The sequence below is a fragment of the Alligator mississippiensis genome, chromosome 3, assembly GCF_030867095.1.
Source record: "Alligator mississippiensis isolate rAllMis1 chromosome 3, rAllMis1, whole genome shotgun sequence".
Classification (NCBI taxonomy): Eukaryota; Metazoa; Chordata; order Crocodylia; family Alligatoridae; genus Alligator; species Alligator mississippiensis.
The window spans coordinates 301,148,710-301,164,880 of NC_081826.1; the positions used below are offsets into that span (position 1 = coordinate 301,148,710).

The 16,171-nt window shown below is 47.4% G+C and overlaps 1 protein-coding gene across 3 annotated transcripts in view; it reads left to right on the plus strand.

Moving 5' to 3' along the window:
* The window catches only part of UNC13B (unc-13 homolog B), a 300,680-nt gene that overhangs the window by 113,856 nt on the left and 170,653 nt on the right, over positions 1 to 16,171 (plus strand). For all 3 annotated transcript variants that reach the window (XM_059725356.1, XM_059725357.1, XM_059725358.1), the window contains 2 exons: positions 8,115 to 8,450; positions 9,594 to 9,684. In XM_059725356.1, coding sequence (XP_059581339.1) covers positions 8,115 to 8,450; positions 9,594 to 9,684 — 427 coding nt within the window. The remainder of the gene's footprint in view (positions 1 to 8,114; positions 8,451 to 9,593; positions 9,685 to 16,171) is intronic.

Genomic DNA, 16,171 nt, shown 5'->3' on the forward strand with positions numbered 1-16,171 from the left:
CTACGTTTGCAAGAGAAGGTCCAGGACTTATCTGGGAAAACTATCATTGGTAGGAACGACCCTTACCATGATACGAGATCGAAAATGTACCAGACTCCCTTCAGTGAAAGAGCCATTGAATTTCTTAATTACTCTTTACTAAATGGTGACGCCCAGAACATATTGGAGCAGCTCCCGACTTGCGAGGAAACCAGAAGTCGCTCCGGCTTTGAATGGGAGTACGATGTGGAAGGATTTTCTGTGGATGTCGGTGAAGCACCGTTGCCAGTTTATTACGTCTTGAACCAGAATCCTGTTCCACCCGCTCAGGTTTGGCACTGGCCCGAATCTAGCGACACGGTGATGAATCTGTGTAAAAAGGATGGCAACGCAAACGTGATGGACTGGACCACCAGTGCAAATTTTGACAGGCAGAGTTCAGATTTAAGTGTAATGTCATACGAGTCATTTGACCAGTTAATGTTTCAAGAAGTCTATTCAGAAGAAAATGATGTGTGGGCAGCCAGTTCTCTCAATGGAAATTATAGTCAACTTCCAGCTTTTCAAATGGACTGCAGCTACTCGGAAGAGCTGCCTATGGACTTAAGCTGCTCATCCGGCGGTGATGGGAACATGTGGACCTTGATTGACCAAGAGTCTCTGAGCGTGGAAGACAACTTTGTCTATTCATCGTACAGTCAGGAGTACCAGAACTGGTTGACGTTGCTTGAGCGTGGTGTATGGTGGCCATCAGAAGATGGTGACTGTGGGTATTACATGTACAGCGATGGTCAGTACGTCTATTCATTGCTCACTGATCCTACTGGACAATGCGTCTACGTGTGTGCCCCCGAAGCCTACTGCTACCAAGAATACTGGGACTCTGAGTTTCAGGTGGGCTCCATCCCAAGCTCTGTGTTAGAAGACAATACAATTGCTGTTTGTGGGTTTAAAGTCCCTCTTGACAATGAAGACGAACTCTTTTGGTTTGCTGAAGAACAACCGCTAGATAATTATCAGACAAATAAACCTCTGGATTTGTCTGTAGCTTTGCAAAGAAGTGATCAGCTAATGAACATGAACTTGGAAACCTTCTCACAAATGTTTGAAGAGTCGATTTATTACCAGAGAGAGCAGCCATTAGATTTTTCAGGTTATAAACTTCAAAAACTCAAAGTAGACTTCGGACCTGAAAAGGAAACTGAGTATTTTTCGGAGGAACTGCCCCTAACCCTGGATCTCAGAACACGTTCAAAAGTGTCGCCGTCTTGGTTGCTGAATGAAGAGGTCCAGACTAAAGAAACGGTCAAAACCATCCCTGTTACAATGGCTGGGAGTGGCTTAGGATTTTTTGGCTTCCATAGTCTCAAGTCCTCTTCTAAAACAGTTGAGCCTTTTGTACGTGCTGAGTGTGCAACAGAAGTTGACAAGATTGAAGAAGACAAAAAGCCAGCCATGAACAAAGTCGCCTCTTTATTTTCTACTTTGGGTGGTCTGATTGGAAAGGCGGCTGGTTCTGACATTGAGTCGTTGGACGATTCTGCCAATAAGAAAATGGATGCGCAGTCAAAATTATTGGGACAGAAAAGTGATGTTTCACTGACATCAAATAGAAAATTAGTGGATGATGCACACACCGGGCAGAAGTTTCCAATTAAGTCTGAATGGGGGAGAAATGCTGCATCAGAACTTGGTAACTTGGAGTCTCTTAGAAATGAAAAGCCTGAATTTACTCAGAATAGAAATATCCAAATGAAAAAGCAAGGATTAGCAACATCATCTTCTCAGTTAAGCCAAGTGGCTCCTGAAAGCAAGCTCCACCAAGCTGATAATGCCATTAAAATGACTGCAGTTTCAAGTCCTCTCAGACCCCAAGTAGGCAGTGATGCGCTCAAGAAGCCCGAGGCAAATCGGACCCAGTCTGGCACCGAATCGGAGGACACGCTATTTAAAAGTGCTCTGAAACTCTTTAGTCTGGGAGAAGACTCTTCTTCGAGCTCAACGCCCGATAACGCTCAGACAGCGGGGTTTTTTGATTTCTTTAAAACGCAGGTGAGCAAAGCACCACAGCCCCCTCCACATTTGGAAAAGAAGGAAAACATCCCTAAAACTGAAAAAGTACTTCAGGAGCCAAAGGAAACTTCAGGCATTTCATCGTTATTTGGGTCCCTGGGGGATCTCTTTAAAGGAGATGCTGCCTCTTCTCAACCAGCAGCAAATGCTGCAGCTCCACCGAAAGACAGGGGAGCTCCCGCTGAGTTGAGAGAGAAATTTGGGAAGTCCGGCAGGCAGGCCAGCACCAGCATGCCATGTCTGTCATCCTCTGCGGAAGAGGTGAGAGCACGAGGTCTGAACAAGAAGCTCTCTGCTAGTTATAGCACCCAAATGGGTGGGGAAAATGCCGAGAGTCCACACACGCTTCCTGAAAACACGGCCCAAAAATCGGCATACGCCGGTCCCAGAATTGGTCCACAAAGTCAGCCCCCTGCACAGGACAGTGCACCAGTTGGCACACCAAAGCACCAAGAAGACCATTTTAAGGGTGACGTGCTTGATGAAGCAAAATCAGGGAAGCCAGATCAGACACCCAGAGAATCAGGATTTAGTTTGCCTTTTGGGCTGTCCAGTACCACCACCTCCAAACCGCAGCAAGGACAGTCGGCTAGCAGGAGCATATTTTCATTCTTTGCTGGATCGGACACGCAGGCACCTGCTGATCATCTCCCCAGCACCAAGCAGCAAGACACAGAAGGGCTATTTCAGCTTCCCTCCTTCTTTTCAAATAGCTCGACCGCCAAGAAAAATACACCTCAGAGCAGTTCCAGCTTTAGCCTCTTCAGTTTGACATCGTTTCTGGATGAAAAGCCACAAACCACGCCAGAAAAAAGCACTGAAAAACCTATTCAGCAACCAAATGCAAAGCCACTTATGAATGAAGGTGTTTCCATTGACTCTGATAGCAGAGTTGCCAGACAAAAAGGCACAGACCATAAGAAAGAGGTTGCTGATATCGTGACAGCAGTGACCGGCGGACAAGAGACCTCTAATTGCCCTAGGAGCGGCAACGAATTTGCTCTTCCTGTAGCAGAGCAAACCGAGTATTTGCTCGGGGTGGGAAGCGCCGACGAGCCTGCGAGAGCTGCAGTAACTCGTTCGGGTTTTCGTGATCCCTGCTTTCAAGGTCCAGAGCTGCAGGAAAGTGGGGGGTCTCCTTCCCCAGGGCAGAAGCAGCATCTCCCGGACAGCACAGGGCAGGACCGGTACGCTGCGCCTCCCTCTGACGGGAGAGAGCGTTCCTGTGCCGAGGAGCAGGCCTCTGCAAAGGCTTATGATGGTCTAGTCTTGAATGGCAAAAGCGACTCCTCAAATCTGAATGACTCGACTGTTACTAGCCATTCATGCAAGGTGGCAGTCTGCGAAGAAACAACAAATGTGCCTGAGCCGAAGTTACCGAGGCAGACCCATGGGGCTAAGTTGCAACAGGTCCAAGAGAAAAAGCCTTTCCCCAAAACACCGGATGCACCTCTTTTCCCAAATAAGCCTAAGGAGCCTGAGAGCGACAAGTCGGTCCTGGATTCTCCAGCTGAAATGTTTTCAAGCTTCATGTCGAAAATGAAACCTCCAAAATCCCTTTCTGGTTTCTTCTCCCAGCCTCCGGCTCCAGCTGCGCCCAGCGCTGAGCAGAGGAGCTCCTCGTTTTTTGGTTTCTCCTCTCTCCCGAGCGGGCCAGCTCCATCGTTCACTGGTGATCTCTTTGGCATCTTTAAAGGCACAAAGGAAGCACCTAGAGAAGATGTGCATCTTAAACCTGCTGCCAGAGCTCAAGAAAGCACCATGGAGTTGATTCCTGCCGAAGATTTGCAAAAGCCAGAAGAAATACCCCCCGCCCAGTTGTCTGATGTAAATACCAGCGCTTCTCCGAAGCAAACTCATGCTCGCTGCTTAGGAGAAGAGAGCCTCGACCTTTATTTGACTGAAGAAAACGAGGGGCTTGCAACCAGTCCAGAGCAGCCTCAAATGCAAGCTTCAGAAATGTTGGTTTCAGGAGAACATCACACCCCGGAAATTGTGCAGTTGAACGCACATGCACAGCTCTCTGAGGAGGAGCCTGGGCATGCCGACTTGTGCCCTCCACATCTGGATCATGCAGTTGGCATGGAAGAAGCAATGCCAGCTGACCAGATGGAGCTCAGTTTGCACCAGTTAGATACAGCCCTTGCAAACGTTACAGAAAACCAAATTGCTTCTACTCACGAAGCAGATGCCAGCTCCTCTCTAGCTGAGCACACAAGTAGGATGCAGCTCGAACCTGCAGCTTTCACTGGTGAAGCAGATACAGACTTGTGCCAGCTGGATCCAAGGAGCGCACGCGACACACAACAGGTCACCCCAGAGAGTCGGGGGGATGCTAATGTGACTAGCACCCTTGAACCAGAGCTTAGTGCTCCAGGTGAGTGGGGTGCTCGTTTCCTGCCTCCAGATGTGGCGAGGTTTCCTGCCGAGGAGAGGGAGCACATACCCATTCGTGACGTGGCTGCAGAAGGAGCCGGCTCCAAATGCAGCCGGCAGGAACCGAGCAAACCAGCCGCCGCTCCTACACATGGAAGCGGCAGCAAACCTGTGTTCGAAATACCCGCTATACCTAGTTTACCAAAATTTAGTTTCATGTCATCGGCTGATGGTGGAAAGCCATTTGGGGCCTTTTTCTCACAGCCGCCACCTTCTGCAACTAAACCGGGGGCTGAGCCAGGTCTCGTGTCCAGTTTTAAGAAGTTTTCCTCAACCTTGTTTGAGGGAGGTGTTGAAGAGAGAGCGAGTAGGCCAGACGGTGTCCAAGGAGCTCTCTTTGGCAAGCGGCTCGATTTTTCTTTCCCTTGGCAAAAAGACAGCAAGGAGGCTGGCGTGAAGAGGGACACCGAGGTGCTACCGCAGGCTTCATCGAGACCAGACGCCGCGGTGCCAGGAAGAGTCGGTGCAGAAGAGAATTGGGAGCCTGTTCTCCCAGCTCCACTGATGGATCCAGATGTGGGCTTGGGCTTGTCTTTCAAGCAGGCTGGGACAGCGACCCAGGAACGGTGCGAAGAGCCGCGCGGACCCGGCACTGCTGAGGAGTCGAGCGCAGAGCGGGGGGACGATGGTGCTGGGGAGTCTGCAGAGCAGCAGAGCAGAGTTTCCAATCAATCCCCTGCTCCTCCAGAGGGAAACCAGCCGGAAGAGTTGACACGCGAGCAGGGCCAATCAGTACAAAACGAGAGTGATTTTGTCTTTTGTCCGAACGCAGCAGCCCTCGGCTCTGGAACGCAGCCAGCCGATCTGAATAGCATGGGACCGCTGAATGAGAACAGGCCAGTTACAAAAGAAGCATAATAAATGGTTTCAAGCAATGGACCATTTATAATGCACGTCTCCCAGCAGTAGCTATCCGGTTTGGTGCTACTGTTCCTAGTCCAATCCTACCCCTAATTATTAGCAGTGGTTTGTAGCGTTCCTAGTAGTTGACATTAGAGGATGTTAGTAATTTGTAGACACTAGATTACACAGCCAGCCCTAGTATCATTTTCTCAACTTCCTCAGCTCTGCTTTGTCTTTCTAAGAATGTAATTAGCTTCCCTGTGCACTCGTTCTGCTCTGTCTCTGTGAAAGACTTGCTTTGAGCGCTGCTTTCAATTGTCTTTCACAATTTAATTCTGTGTGTGATAAACGTCTGGGTTTGCTTCCTTCGTTTTGCTTCCTTGTTTAGTGATGATCGCATTGTATTTTCTTTTTAAAAAGTAACACTTGATAATACATCGGGGAAAATACTGAAATTATCTTTTAAAGCAGAAGTTAGGCCTTTTAATCATATGAGAGAAGCGTAATTAGGCATTGGAATAGCTATTACTGAAATAGATAAGCTGCTTTCAGGTCACTTCAAGCTTTCAAATGTTCCCAGAGGTGGCAATGAAGGTATTACAGGTTAATGTTTTAATACGTCAGCCTCGGTGAAGCCTGAACACAGGCAGCGCCGGGCGGTGCAGGTTGCTGCTAAATGAGGTTTGCAGTAATTTGTGAATCCCCACTTTTCCCCGTGCATTCACCAAATTAATGATGCCTTAATTTCTCAAGATTAGAGATCTGCTCAGCTTGTGCCAGGGGGCCGTAAAAGGGAACTCGCCCTCCTCGTGTCCTGTATTTACCTGCGCTGCGGAGAGGACATCGGACTCCGAGGCTGCTCATTCAGTACCAAAGTCTTGTGAACAGTTTAGCCTGTCTGAGATGTCCTTGGTTAGCTTCCAGCTGCCCAGTTCAGGTGTTTGGACCAGTGATTGCCAACCAGGGTGCTGCCAGGGGAGTGTGTGTGTGGTGGGGGGCGCTTTAATTGGAGCGGCCCCAAGAGCCTCGCTAATTAAAGGGCCCAGAGCATCTTGTGTATCGGCGTCCCTGTGAGCTTTAGACAAAGCGCCCCCGCCACCTTTTTTTAATGTGGGGGCACTGATGCACGAGACGCCGAGCGCAGTAATTGCCATGCTCCAGCAGACGCGATTCACTGGATCTGCTCTCCTGGGCTACAGTGACGGCGTTGGAGCAGCCGCGCTGCCCGTGCACAGGCATCCACTGTGTTTTCAGACACGGCTCCCAAGATAAACCCAGAGACTTCAAACAAATCCATAGTTGTGTCTTTTTGAGTCCATTGCACTAGAAACGCGTCTCTATTTTTTCTGTAGGCAAAAAAGAGGGAAAACTGAGCTGATGTTTTTGAGTCTGTCTGGGGGACAGGCTAGAGAGCCACTGGGTTAAATAAGGTTTTGTCTGGGTTGGACAGGGGACGGAGAGAGCCTTGCTTGGACACCTGCAGGGTGCTGCCCTAGATGACCTGTTGAATGCCATTCCAGCCATAATTTTCTTTGAGGCCATGACCATGATTCGTGAGCCCAAATCACTTCCCACAGTGAATAACTGATGTTTTGTCCACCATATTGAGGCCAAAATATCCTTGCCCTAGAGCAATAATTCTCAACCTTTTTGGACTCGAGGCATCCTTGGAAAATGCCAGCTCTTCGTTTTCACTCCTGAGTGCAGAAACAGAATAGAGCAATTCTTCTTTTGCAAAGAACTCGGAAAGATCGCAGCAGGCCAGGATACTTTTGCCAGTATGAACTCCCATTTGAAATCTCTGGCTTAGTCTTGTGAATCATGTTTACACACCTAAGCACGCTCGTTGTGCAGCACCCTGTGGCACCCTTGGAAGGATCTCTGGGCACCCCGAGGTGCTGCGGCGCCTGCTTGGGAATCTCTGCTCTGGAGGGCGGAGCAGAGCCGTACACGCAGGTGCAAGGCACTTACTAATGGTTTCTGCAGGAGAGCTTGACCCTGAAATTTCCACCACAGCACTTCTTTTTTTTCCTGTGTAAACTTTAAGAACGTAAGACTGGAATGGGCCTCTTACTTCCTTGCTGGGTTTTTTGTTTGTTTTTTTTTTGACGGAGGCACAGCTCTTCAAATAATGGCATTAGACTCAGATCTAGGAGCTACTTTGACTAAGAATGGTTGTCCTTCTACACATGGCAAGGGGCAGCAGTCTTGCCCAGCTGGTATTAATGATAAAAAATGACTGTACTTTTTGCAGCAGCAGCCAAGTGTAAAAAGGCTGCGTGACAAAACCTGCCAGCAGGAAAAATAATAATGAAGCAAAGAGCATCCAGAATAGCGGAAGATGAGCACTTATTGATAATTCCCGTGTTTACGTTTCTGCTTCTATCCAGCAATTCAAATACCTTCATTGTCAACTTCTGGCTGAATTTCTGTAGGAGAGGGGAATATTATATTGCTTGGATGACTGCTGCTACAATTCAATGTATGGTGGGTGGATTATTGTATGCAGTGTACGGGTAGGCAGTGCATTTATATTCCTGCTCTTGTAGTCTTCAGCAGCCCCTCGCAGTCCAGGGGTTCTCGTAGGGCTTCTAGATAACTCAGTAGGTCAGGTGTCGTTCCAACTAGCTCAGGGATTTCAGCTGTTTGATATCGGGATTTGATAACAAACTAGAACATCAGTGAGGTTTGGTCTAGGTTCGTCGTGGTGATAACGTCTGTACAGCATCACGCTTACTGTTTTCAGGGTTTTTCTGACATGTTCATCTCCCACTCTCTCACAGTCCTGCCGGCAGTAGTAGGTATGGCTCCTCGTGCAGCGTTAGCCAGGGCAGCTCTCACCTCAGCGAGCCGGACCCCTGCCAGGAGAGCGCCCACGGCTCTGAGCAAGAAGAGGAGCCCCGGGAGCCGGAGTCGAACCCTTCCTACCGCAGTCCTGGCACTTACCAGAAGGATGGCCAGGAGTGGCACAACGGGCAGGAGGAGCCCAAGCAATTTGACAGCCAAGCAGAGAAGGAAAAAGTTTGCGAGAAGGAAGAGAAAGTTAAGGACCCTTCCACACCCAAGTTACCTCCCGAGCTTGAGAAACCCCAAGCTGCCAGTGCAGGACTTGCCGAGAGGTAAGTGGTGAATGCAGAATGGCAGTAGCACTTTTTCCACCAGTCCCATGTACTTGCTAAACTCTTTTTTAAGTCCTTTGTCTCCTAGGGCATGCCTGTTAGATAATTGCACTGGCTTCTTCCTCCTAGATCAGCAATTTGCTTTTCTCAGAATAATTGACCTATACTTTTTTTTTTTTTAATTCTGACTGATAAGTCCTATGTTGTCTAGTGTCCAGCACTTCACAGGCCGGTAAAGACGAGGCACTTGAGCCAAACGTTCGTTCTCTTTAGAAACTCAGGAGGTCCTTTTTTTCACATGGTAGCTGTTTCATGCTCTTGCCCCTTATCCCGAGCTGCACTATGTAGGCCTCTCTCTTACCAGAGCTTGTTTGGGACTGTTAATTGTCTCCTGGAAATTTGTAAGCATCCTCAGCTGAACCTGCATTGTGCTGCATCAGGAAGGCTACCGGCATCCCGGGCTGCGTTGGTAGGAGTGCTGCCACAGATGGAGGGCAGTGATCCTTCCCTTCGATTCAGCACTGGGGAGGCCACATCTGGAGTCCTGTGTCCAGCTGTGCACCCCCCACTACAGAAAGGATGTGGACACATTGGAGAGAGTCCAGCGGAGGGCAATGGAAATGGTTGTGGAGCTGGGGGATAGGACTGGCAAGGAGAGGCCGAGGGAACTGGGCTGACTGAGTCTGCAGAAGAGAAGACCAAGGGGGATTGAATAGCAGCTTTCACCTCCCTGCAGGGGGGCTGCAAAGAGGATGGACCTGGGTTGTTCTCAGTGGGGGCAGATGGCAGGACAAGGAGCAATGGGCTCAAGCTGCAGCAGGGGAAGATGAGGTTGGATAGTAGGAAAAACTTTCTCCCAAGGAGGGTGGTGAAGCACTGGAACAAGTTACCTAGAGAGGTGGTGGACTCTCCATCCTTGGAGGTTTTTAGGACCCAGGTAGACAAAGGCTTGCCTGGGATGATGTAGCTGGGGCTGGTCCTGCTTGGAGCAGGGGGTTGGACTAGATGACTAGATGAGGTCCCTTCCAGTCTCATTTTCTATGGTTCCAGTTCCTTTCCAGTAACTACAGGTTTTGTGCAAATCTTTTTCACCTTGTACTTTGCTGTTTCAAAAGTTTGTTTTCTTGTTCTTCATTTTTAAAGGTACCTTGATGAAAATGAAGCCCCACTTTTCCCTCCAGCACGAGCTTACTGGATTCGAGCCATTAATAAAGTGCGAGTGCAGCTTCAGGAGGTAGGGGCACAATGGTGTTTTGTTTCTCACTTTTTCTGTTCTTGATAACTTTTAGTGCTTTGTCTGAAAGCTTAATTTATCGTCACTCTTGAGATGCACCTGTATTGGTTTCATTTCCACAGCCAGGTACGTGTACTGTAGGAAGCAGAAACCTGTGTGCAGTATTGATGATCCTGCGTCAGTAGCTCAACACTCCAGATGGTGTTTAACGTGGGCCTGGAGCTGAATAACCAGGAAAAAGTTTCAGGAACAGTAAAACTACTGGCTCATTTGTATAACGCATTTGAAACGGATGGGTGGACACGGCTCTAGCTGGCTTGGAATCAGTCATTTTAAACTCTTTCAAATTCATACTGGTTTTCAAACCAATGTGTCAATCTTTTGTTAGCCTCTGTCAGAGTTGATGATTTATTTTATAGCGTGAAATTGTTCTTTGAGAAGCTTTTAGTCAAATGCATTGTAACTGTTTACTGAAACAAGGATTTAGAAGGGGGTTTGTGACCTACGGCGTGTGGGCTCCACGTGGGGACAAGCCAGCCCAAGGTGGCAGGGGTCAGCTTCAGGGGCAGTCTCTCTTTGGCCTGTGCCATGTATTTGTCGCATGCGGCTGAACCCTTACGCAGTGTCCCGCAGGCAGCCGCCCAGGGCTGTTCTCCCATCCCATTACTGCAGCCTGCACTTCCCTGTAGTGCAGAATTTGGGGCTACCAATTGCTATTGGTGATGGAAATTCCCTGAAATCGGTGCAGTGGTAAGTGGAGGCTCCAATAGGGAGGCATCGGAGAAGATTTTGGCACAGAGCTGGGGGAGCTGTGTAGGGGATCGGATGGTCACAGCGGCAGCTGGGTCTTTAAGGTTGCCAACCCCTGGTGTAGAAGTAGTGAAGTATTCTGACATCTCTGAAAATGTGAGCTTTCTAAACCTTGTTACTTGGCAGTGTAAAAGGAAGAGACTGCACATGTTCTTTGTCTATAATACTTTAGTTTGAATAAATTACTCAAGTGTCTGAAGTGTGCCGAACCAGTTTGCAGGAAGACTTGCAGGCTTTTGTGGATCTGGGTTTCTGCACACCCAGGGGACGTGGTGCGTTTTCTTTTCTGTAAGTGGTAACCTGCTGCCTGAGGATGCATGCATGCACGCCATGTCTTCCCCGTACGTATGATACCCTTCTCGGTGCCCGCTAGATGTTACAGTTGCTTCCACCCGCCTGAAGGCTTTGACTGCTCTGCAGTAACATCTCGTGTAGGATATAGACCAGTTGCAGACCTCCTTGTTTTGTGCCTCTTCAGCTGTGGCAGTACAGGCCCATGTCACTAGAGGGGCCATTTCTGCCATGTGCTTCAGAGCTTTTTCTTTAGTGGGTCTTGGACATAACTAGGATTCCTTCCTCACCGAATAATATTTGCCATCTGCATGAGCTTTTGCTATGTAAGGTCAGAGAAAAAGGATCACTTGGGGTTAGATAAACTCCATTTTTAAGCAGGACGGGCTTCAGGCTGTTGGGCATGTTTAAAACTCCTAACGCATATGGGCATGCACACAAGATTGAATTCATACCTTGTTTTTTCTGCTGATGTGGTCTGCAGACGTCTAGGGGTGCTGACTCCAACGCTGGTTTTGGTAACGTAGTAGTGTGTATGTTGGGCATTGATCTGAGCTGGCAAATTCATTTCACATAAACTGCTGAGCTAGGTGTAGGGACTTCTGCTAATGGTCTAGGTAGGAATTTTTACCAATGATAGAGACAGAAAGCTCCTTAGTGCTTATAAATCCCTCGAGCCATCTAGCCTCCCACCTGAGAAGGGATTAGCACTCGTGCAAGTATTATGCATGGATCCTACAGTATCATGAGTCAGTGAAAGAGTAACATTTTAATTTAAGATTTGATCAATTAAAAGTAATGACTAAGTATGCACGTTATAGAAAGAAAAATGCCTTCTGGCAGCAGAGGTTTTTGTCTCTGGTTGTTGGCATTAGATGCATTTGAATAGGGGCACAGATAAATAAAAAAATTGTGATTTGTTCCATCATTTGTTAGCTGATTGGTCTCTGCAATATTGCAGCCATCTCACGAGAATGAAGCTTAATTGCCTCTGGGATCAAACTAGGATTTTGAGTCTTGAAGGGGCTGTGAATGACTCACTGAACCATCATCCTCATATACTTTCCCTCTGCAGAAGATTAATTGCAGTAGGTTATGCCACAGGAGCTTTGTGTGGTGGGCAGGGACAAGAGCGTCCATTAACAATAGCTCTTGCACATTAAATTCACGCTCTGCTTAAATCCAAAATAATTTTCAAGTGTGGGCAAGTCTAAGTGAGTTTTGAGTTAATGAAAGCTGAGCCCAATTTCTTTTCCCCCCTTTCTGTGCTAGTCTGTACATCTAGCAAAGTTGTTGTGCAGCTTTTCTATTTATTGTATAATACAGAACAGCCATTTCATACTTGTAGATTTTACTCGAGTGCCAAAAGCGCTGTTCAGAGTCCTGGACGTGGATCTTCAGATCCTGAATCTCTGTCCATTTTTCTAGAGCTGCAACTTTTGGTAGGAAGCTGTAATGTGAAATTTTCTTCTCATTTTTTATATACAAGGTTTACATTGATTTATTTGCTTTTTATTCATACCCAAAGGAATTTAAGTAACTTTTCCTTTGAATTTTTTGTGTGTGTGATGCAGTTTTCTACAAAATAGACTGGCTTTGAAATCTTCATCTCGGAAATTAAATAGTCGCATTTCTGTTCCGTCCTGTTCAGTAGTCCAGGAACAAGAAGGGTTGTTTAGCTTGGAGCTGTCCAGCTCCGGAGCAGCTGCAGGCTTCCCGGGCCCTCGGGGCTGGCGGCAGGTCATGGGAGCTGGAGGAAGGAGGGGACCCTGGAGACTTCGGCAGAGCGACGTGGGGAGGGACATTTGGACTGGGAGCCTCGAGTCAACGCCTCCGGCAGCCCACAGCCTGCCAACTGGACAGTCGCTTAAATAGCATGAGTCCCCTCTTGGATGCATCTCTGTGCCCATCACCGTTGTCCTGAAGGTGATTAGTGACCGTTCTTCTTTGGCCTTCTTGGGATCAGCCTTATCCTCAGTCTTGTTCAGACTCTTACAGGGTATTTATAATTTTTGAAAATTAGGCCTCTTTTCAGGGTACTCATGATAAAGATTTGAGATTCTAACTTTAGGCACTCATATTTTTTTTAAGTCTTGATGTGAATAAACAGCTGGAACTCATCATCCGTTAAAACGGGAATCTTCTTTCCCCCTCATATTTTGGTTTCATGTATACCGTGGAATTAAACACCTTCCTGCCCTATGGATTGAAGCTGCCATCTCAACAGGTCATCGACTCCGTCCTTCCTCCTGCGCCTGAGGCAGGATGAGTATATCGTAGACCATCTCTGGCAGATGTTTTTAAAAACCTCCAATGAAAGGGAGTCCATGGCCTTGCTGGTCAGAGAGCTTGCTCCATGTGGTTTAACCATCTTTAGAGTTAGGTATTTCTAGTATTTAATTTAAAGGGTCTTTGCTTCAGAGTAAGCTGGTTGCTTTCACTCTTCCCCCTGGAGTTTTTCAGACTAATGAAACTAAAACCTTTCAATTTTCAAACTGTTGAAAACTGCTCTTCTGTTGTGCACCCCCGTCCGGAGATGTCATCTAGACCCTATTTCCCCTCTTAACTCTTTTGTCCCCCTCCCTCTTCCCCTACTTGCTTTATGCCTCTCCCATGGATCATAATCTTGGTGCGGTGCAGAGGCCTGTCTGCTCCCAGGGACCACGAGAGCGATGCTGTCTGCAGGGCTGTACTCCTAGTAGGGTCACCCTTGGTGGCAAGGTTGAGAGCAGACTAACAGCAATCCAAGAACAAGTCGTCGAAGGCAGAGCAGGCAGATGAAGAAAGCATATGTCACGGTGTCTGCAGAGGTGTACGCAGGCTGCCGTGGAATAGAAACCTCTGGTTGTCTAGGTTTCCCTGGCCATTGGATTAAGGTTTCTTTTCCCTGCAGTCTCACGTGGTTGCTGATGCTGTGTCCCCAAGTTAAAAGAAGGCACAAGCAGACATTTTTCTTTAATAGGCGGTCTTGTGGCGATTGGCGAGTGGCAGTGGGGCCAGGTGCTGGTGATTTCTGGTGGCCCCAATCATGGCTGTACCCGGAGGTGATGATTGTGGGGTGGTCATTTGCACTTGGAATTAGAGACAAACGTGCAATTCGGCAGCAGAGTCGTGACTGAGCAGGCCTGTTTAGGATCCGCTGTGCTCACCTCGTATGGGGAGGGGGCTAGAAAAGGTGCCCTAAGCGGTCTACTCCCTTCCTCCATCTATATTGCAGTATTTCGTATCTTATGCTTTAATCTAGAGTCAGCATCCACTGTTGTATGGATGGGGATCTCTGTACCATCAACCAGTTGTCTTTTAGATCCAGGATAACTAACCCCTCCATTACTGATCTTGAATCCACTGATCGGTATGTCATGCGTGCCCGCTCAATTGAAGAGCACCAGGTTACTCTGATTTGCTTCTGTGAGGTGTAGGACGTGCTTGGACTCACTGTGCACGCCTGCATGTACATTCATGTGCCGTAGTTACTGCACGTTACGTTTAGTACCTGTAATAACTCCATGCACTGTGACTAACTGGTGCTACTATGCAGAACATGCCTTTTTAGTGATGTCATTGTGCAGTAGACTAAGTCTGCTGTACATTAGCACGGCTTGTGCACGGTGCCCTAATGCACGGTAGAATTAGTTTACTGCACATTTAGCATCTCGTGTAGATGCACCTGCTGCCACCTTCACACAAACCAAGATCCTTTACCAACCTATCCTGAGCCACCCAGCTTCTCCACATATTGCAGTCAGTGGGCAGCCCTTGGGGAATATTGAGCATTTCCCCTACCTGGGTAGCAGGTTTTCCCCAAAAAGTCTAGGAAGCCGAAGTAGATGAGCAGTCCCCCAAAAAGTATGTGATGTGCCAACAGCTTTGCTTTGCTAGCAACCTGTACTGAAGTTTTTTAACGGGTCACCTGGAAGTGAGGAATTCCCTAGCTCATTCCTAATCCACTGACTCTTCATAGTACAGTGACTGATGGTTTTAAGCTTGGCGCCTGTGTGATGTTTAGCTCCTCTTTAACAAAAAAAAAAAAAAAAAAAAAATGGCAAATGTCTTTTGCCAATGCCATGAAGATGAGTAAGCTGTGCATTTCTGAAGCATCCCACACATCAGCAGAGAAATTAAATTAATTTCAGTTCTGAGAGCGTGCTTTTTCAGAGGGTTGCTATAACGTTCTTGTTCACGTGAAGGATTTCATTACCAGCCAGCAGACCTTGTTCTTTGCAAGGCACCGTATCCAGGAGGGTTTCCTCCAGTCTTGAGAAATCTCGCTGATCAGATTATGCCGCGCTGGGATGACGGTCTGTCGAGCGTTCCTCTACTTTACCTTTGTCAAAGATGCAGCCGGTCCAGTGGAGAGAACAGCTTGGTCTTATGCCTAAAACACAAGACCAGGGCTCTAGTTCACACTGCCTGTATGGCCTTGGCAATTGCATATGTCATTGGTTGTTCTACATCTTAATTTTTGTGCATTTCAAATACTTACCTCCCAAATGAAGATCTTAGTGTTATTCTTCACAAGCACACTGTGATGAATGCTTAGGAGGCACTTGGAAACCAAAATAAGCAAGTATCTAGGCTTATCAATCCTGATCATACTCACCAGATCACGTTCACGCTTAGGTGTTTTCTAGTCTTCGGTGCAGCCTCTAGCATGCAGTTATTTTGCAAAGGGACGTGAGTAACCTGTATCCATTATTTCTTTTCTTTTTGCTGGCTGTTCATGCTTCTTGGGATTAAATTATTGAGGTGCTCCACTTGGAGGAGGAGATCAGCTTTGTCTCATCTCTTGGCTCTTACCAGCAAGCACAAATAACAGCGTTGTCCTATAGGAATAGAAAAATGTATTTATTCAGTTTTTGTCTTTAAGCTCTTTGAGTACCTACCTTTTGCTTATCTGCCTTAACTGAACTTCAGCACCAGCAAAAGGATGATTTTCTGCATGGAGATGTGGGTGATGTTTCTGTTGGTGAGAACAGTGGGACCATGAATCGCGTTGCCTGGGGAAGTGGTGGGACCTCCTTCTTTGGATAGGCATCTGCCTAGGATGGTTTAGATGTGTCCTGCATCAGTGCAGGGGGTTGGATGGGAATCCAGAAGATCCTTGAGGTCCCTTTAATTCATGTGGTTTTGTGCATACAACTAATGCTGTCATGAGCTTGCGCAGCTTTGGATGAATTCGTCTCTGAGCAAAAGTGGAATTGAAAAGTAAGCATCTTCCTAGAGTAGCCTTCTGCCCAATAGCCTCTTATCTGGACTAGTCAAGCAGAAACCTGCTTAATTGGTAGGAGGATTTTCCGTAAGCTTCTAGAAGTGTATTAATGCACCAGCAGTTGCTTCTGATTTCCTTTGATTTTTCTTACTTGGGACAGAAAACATTGAACATCAG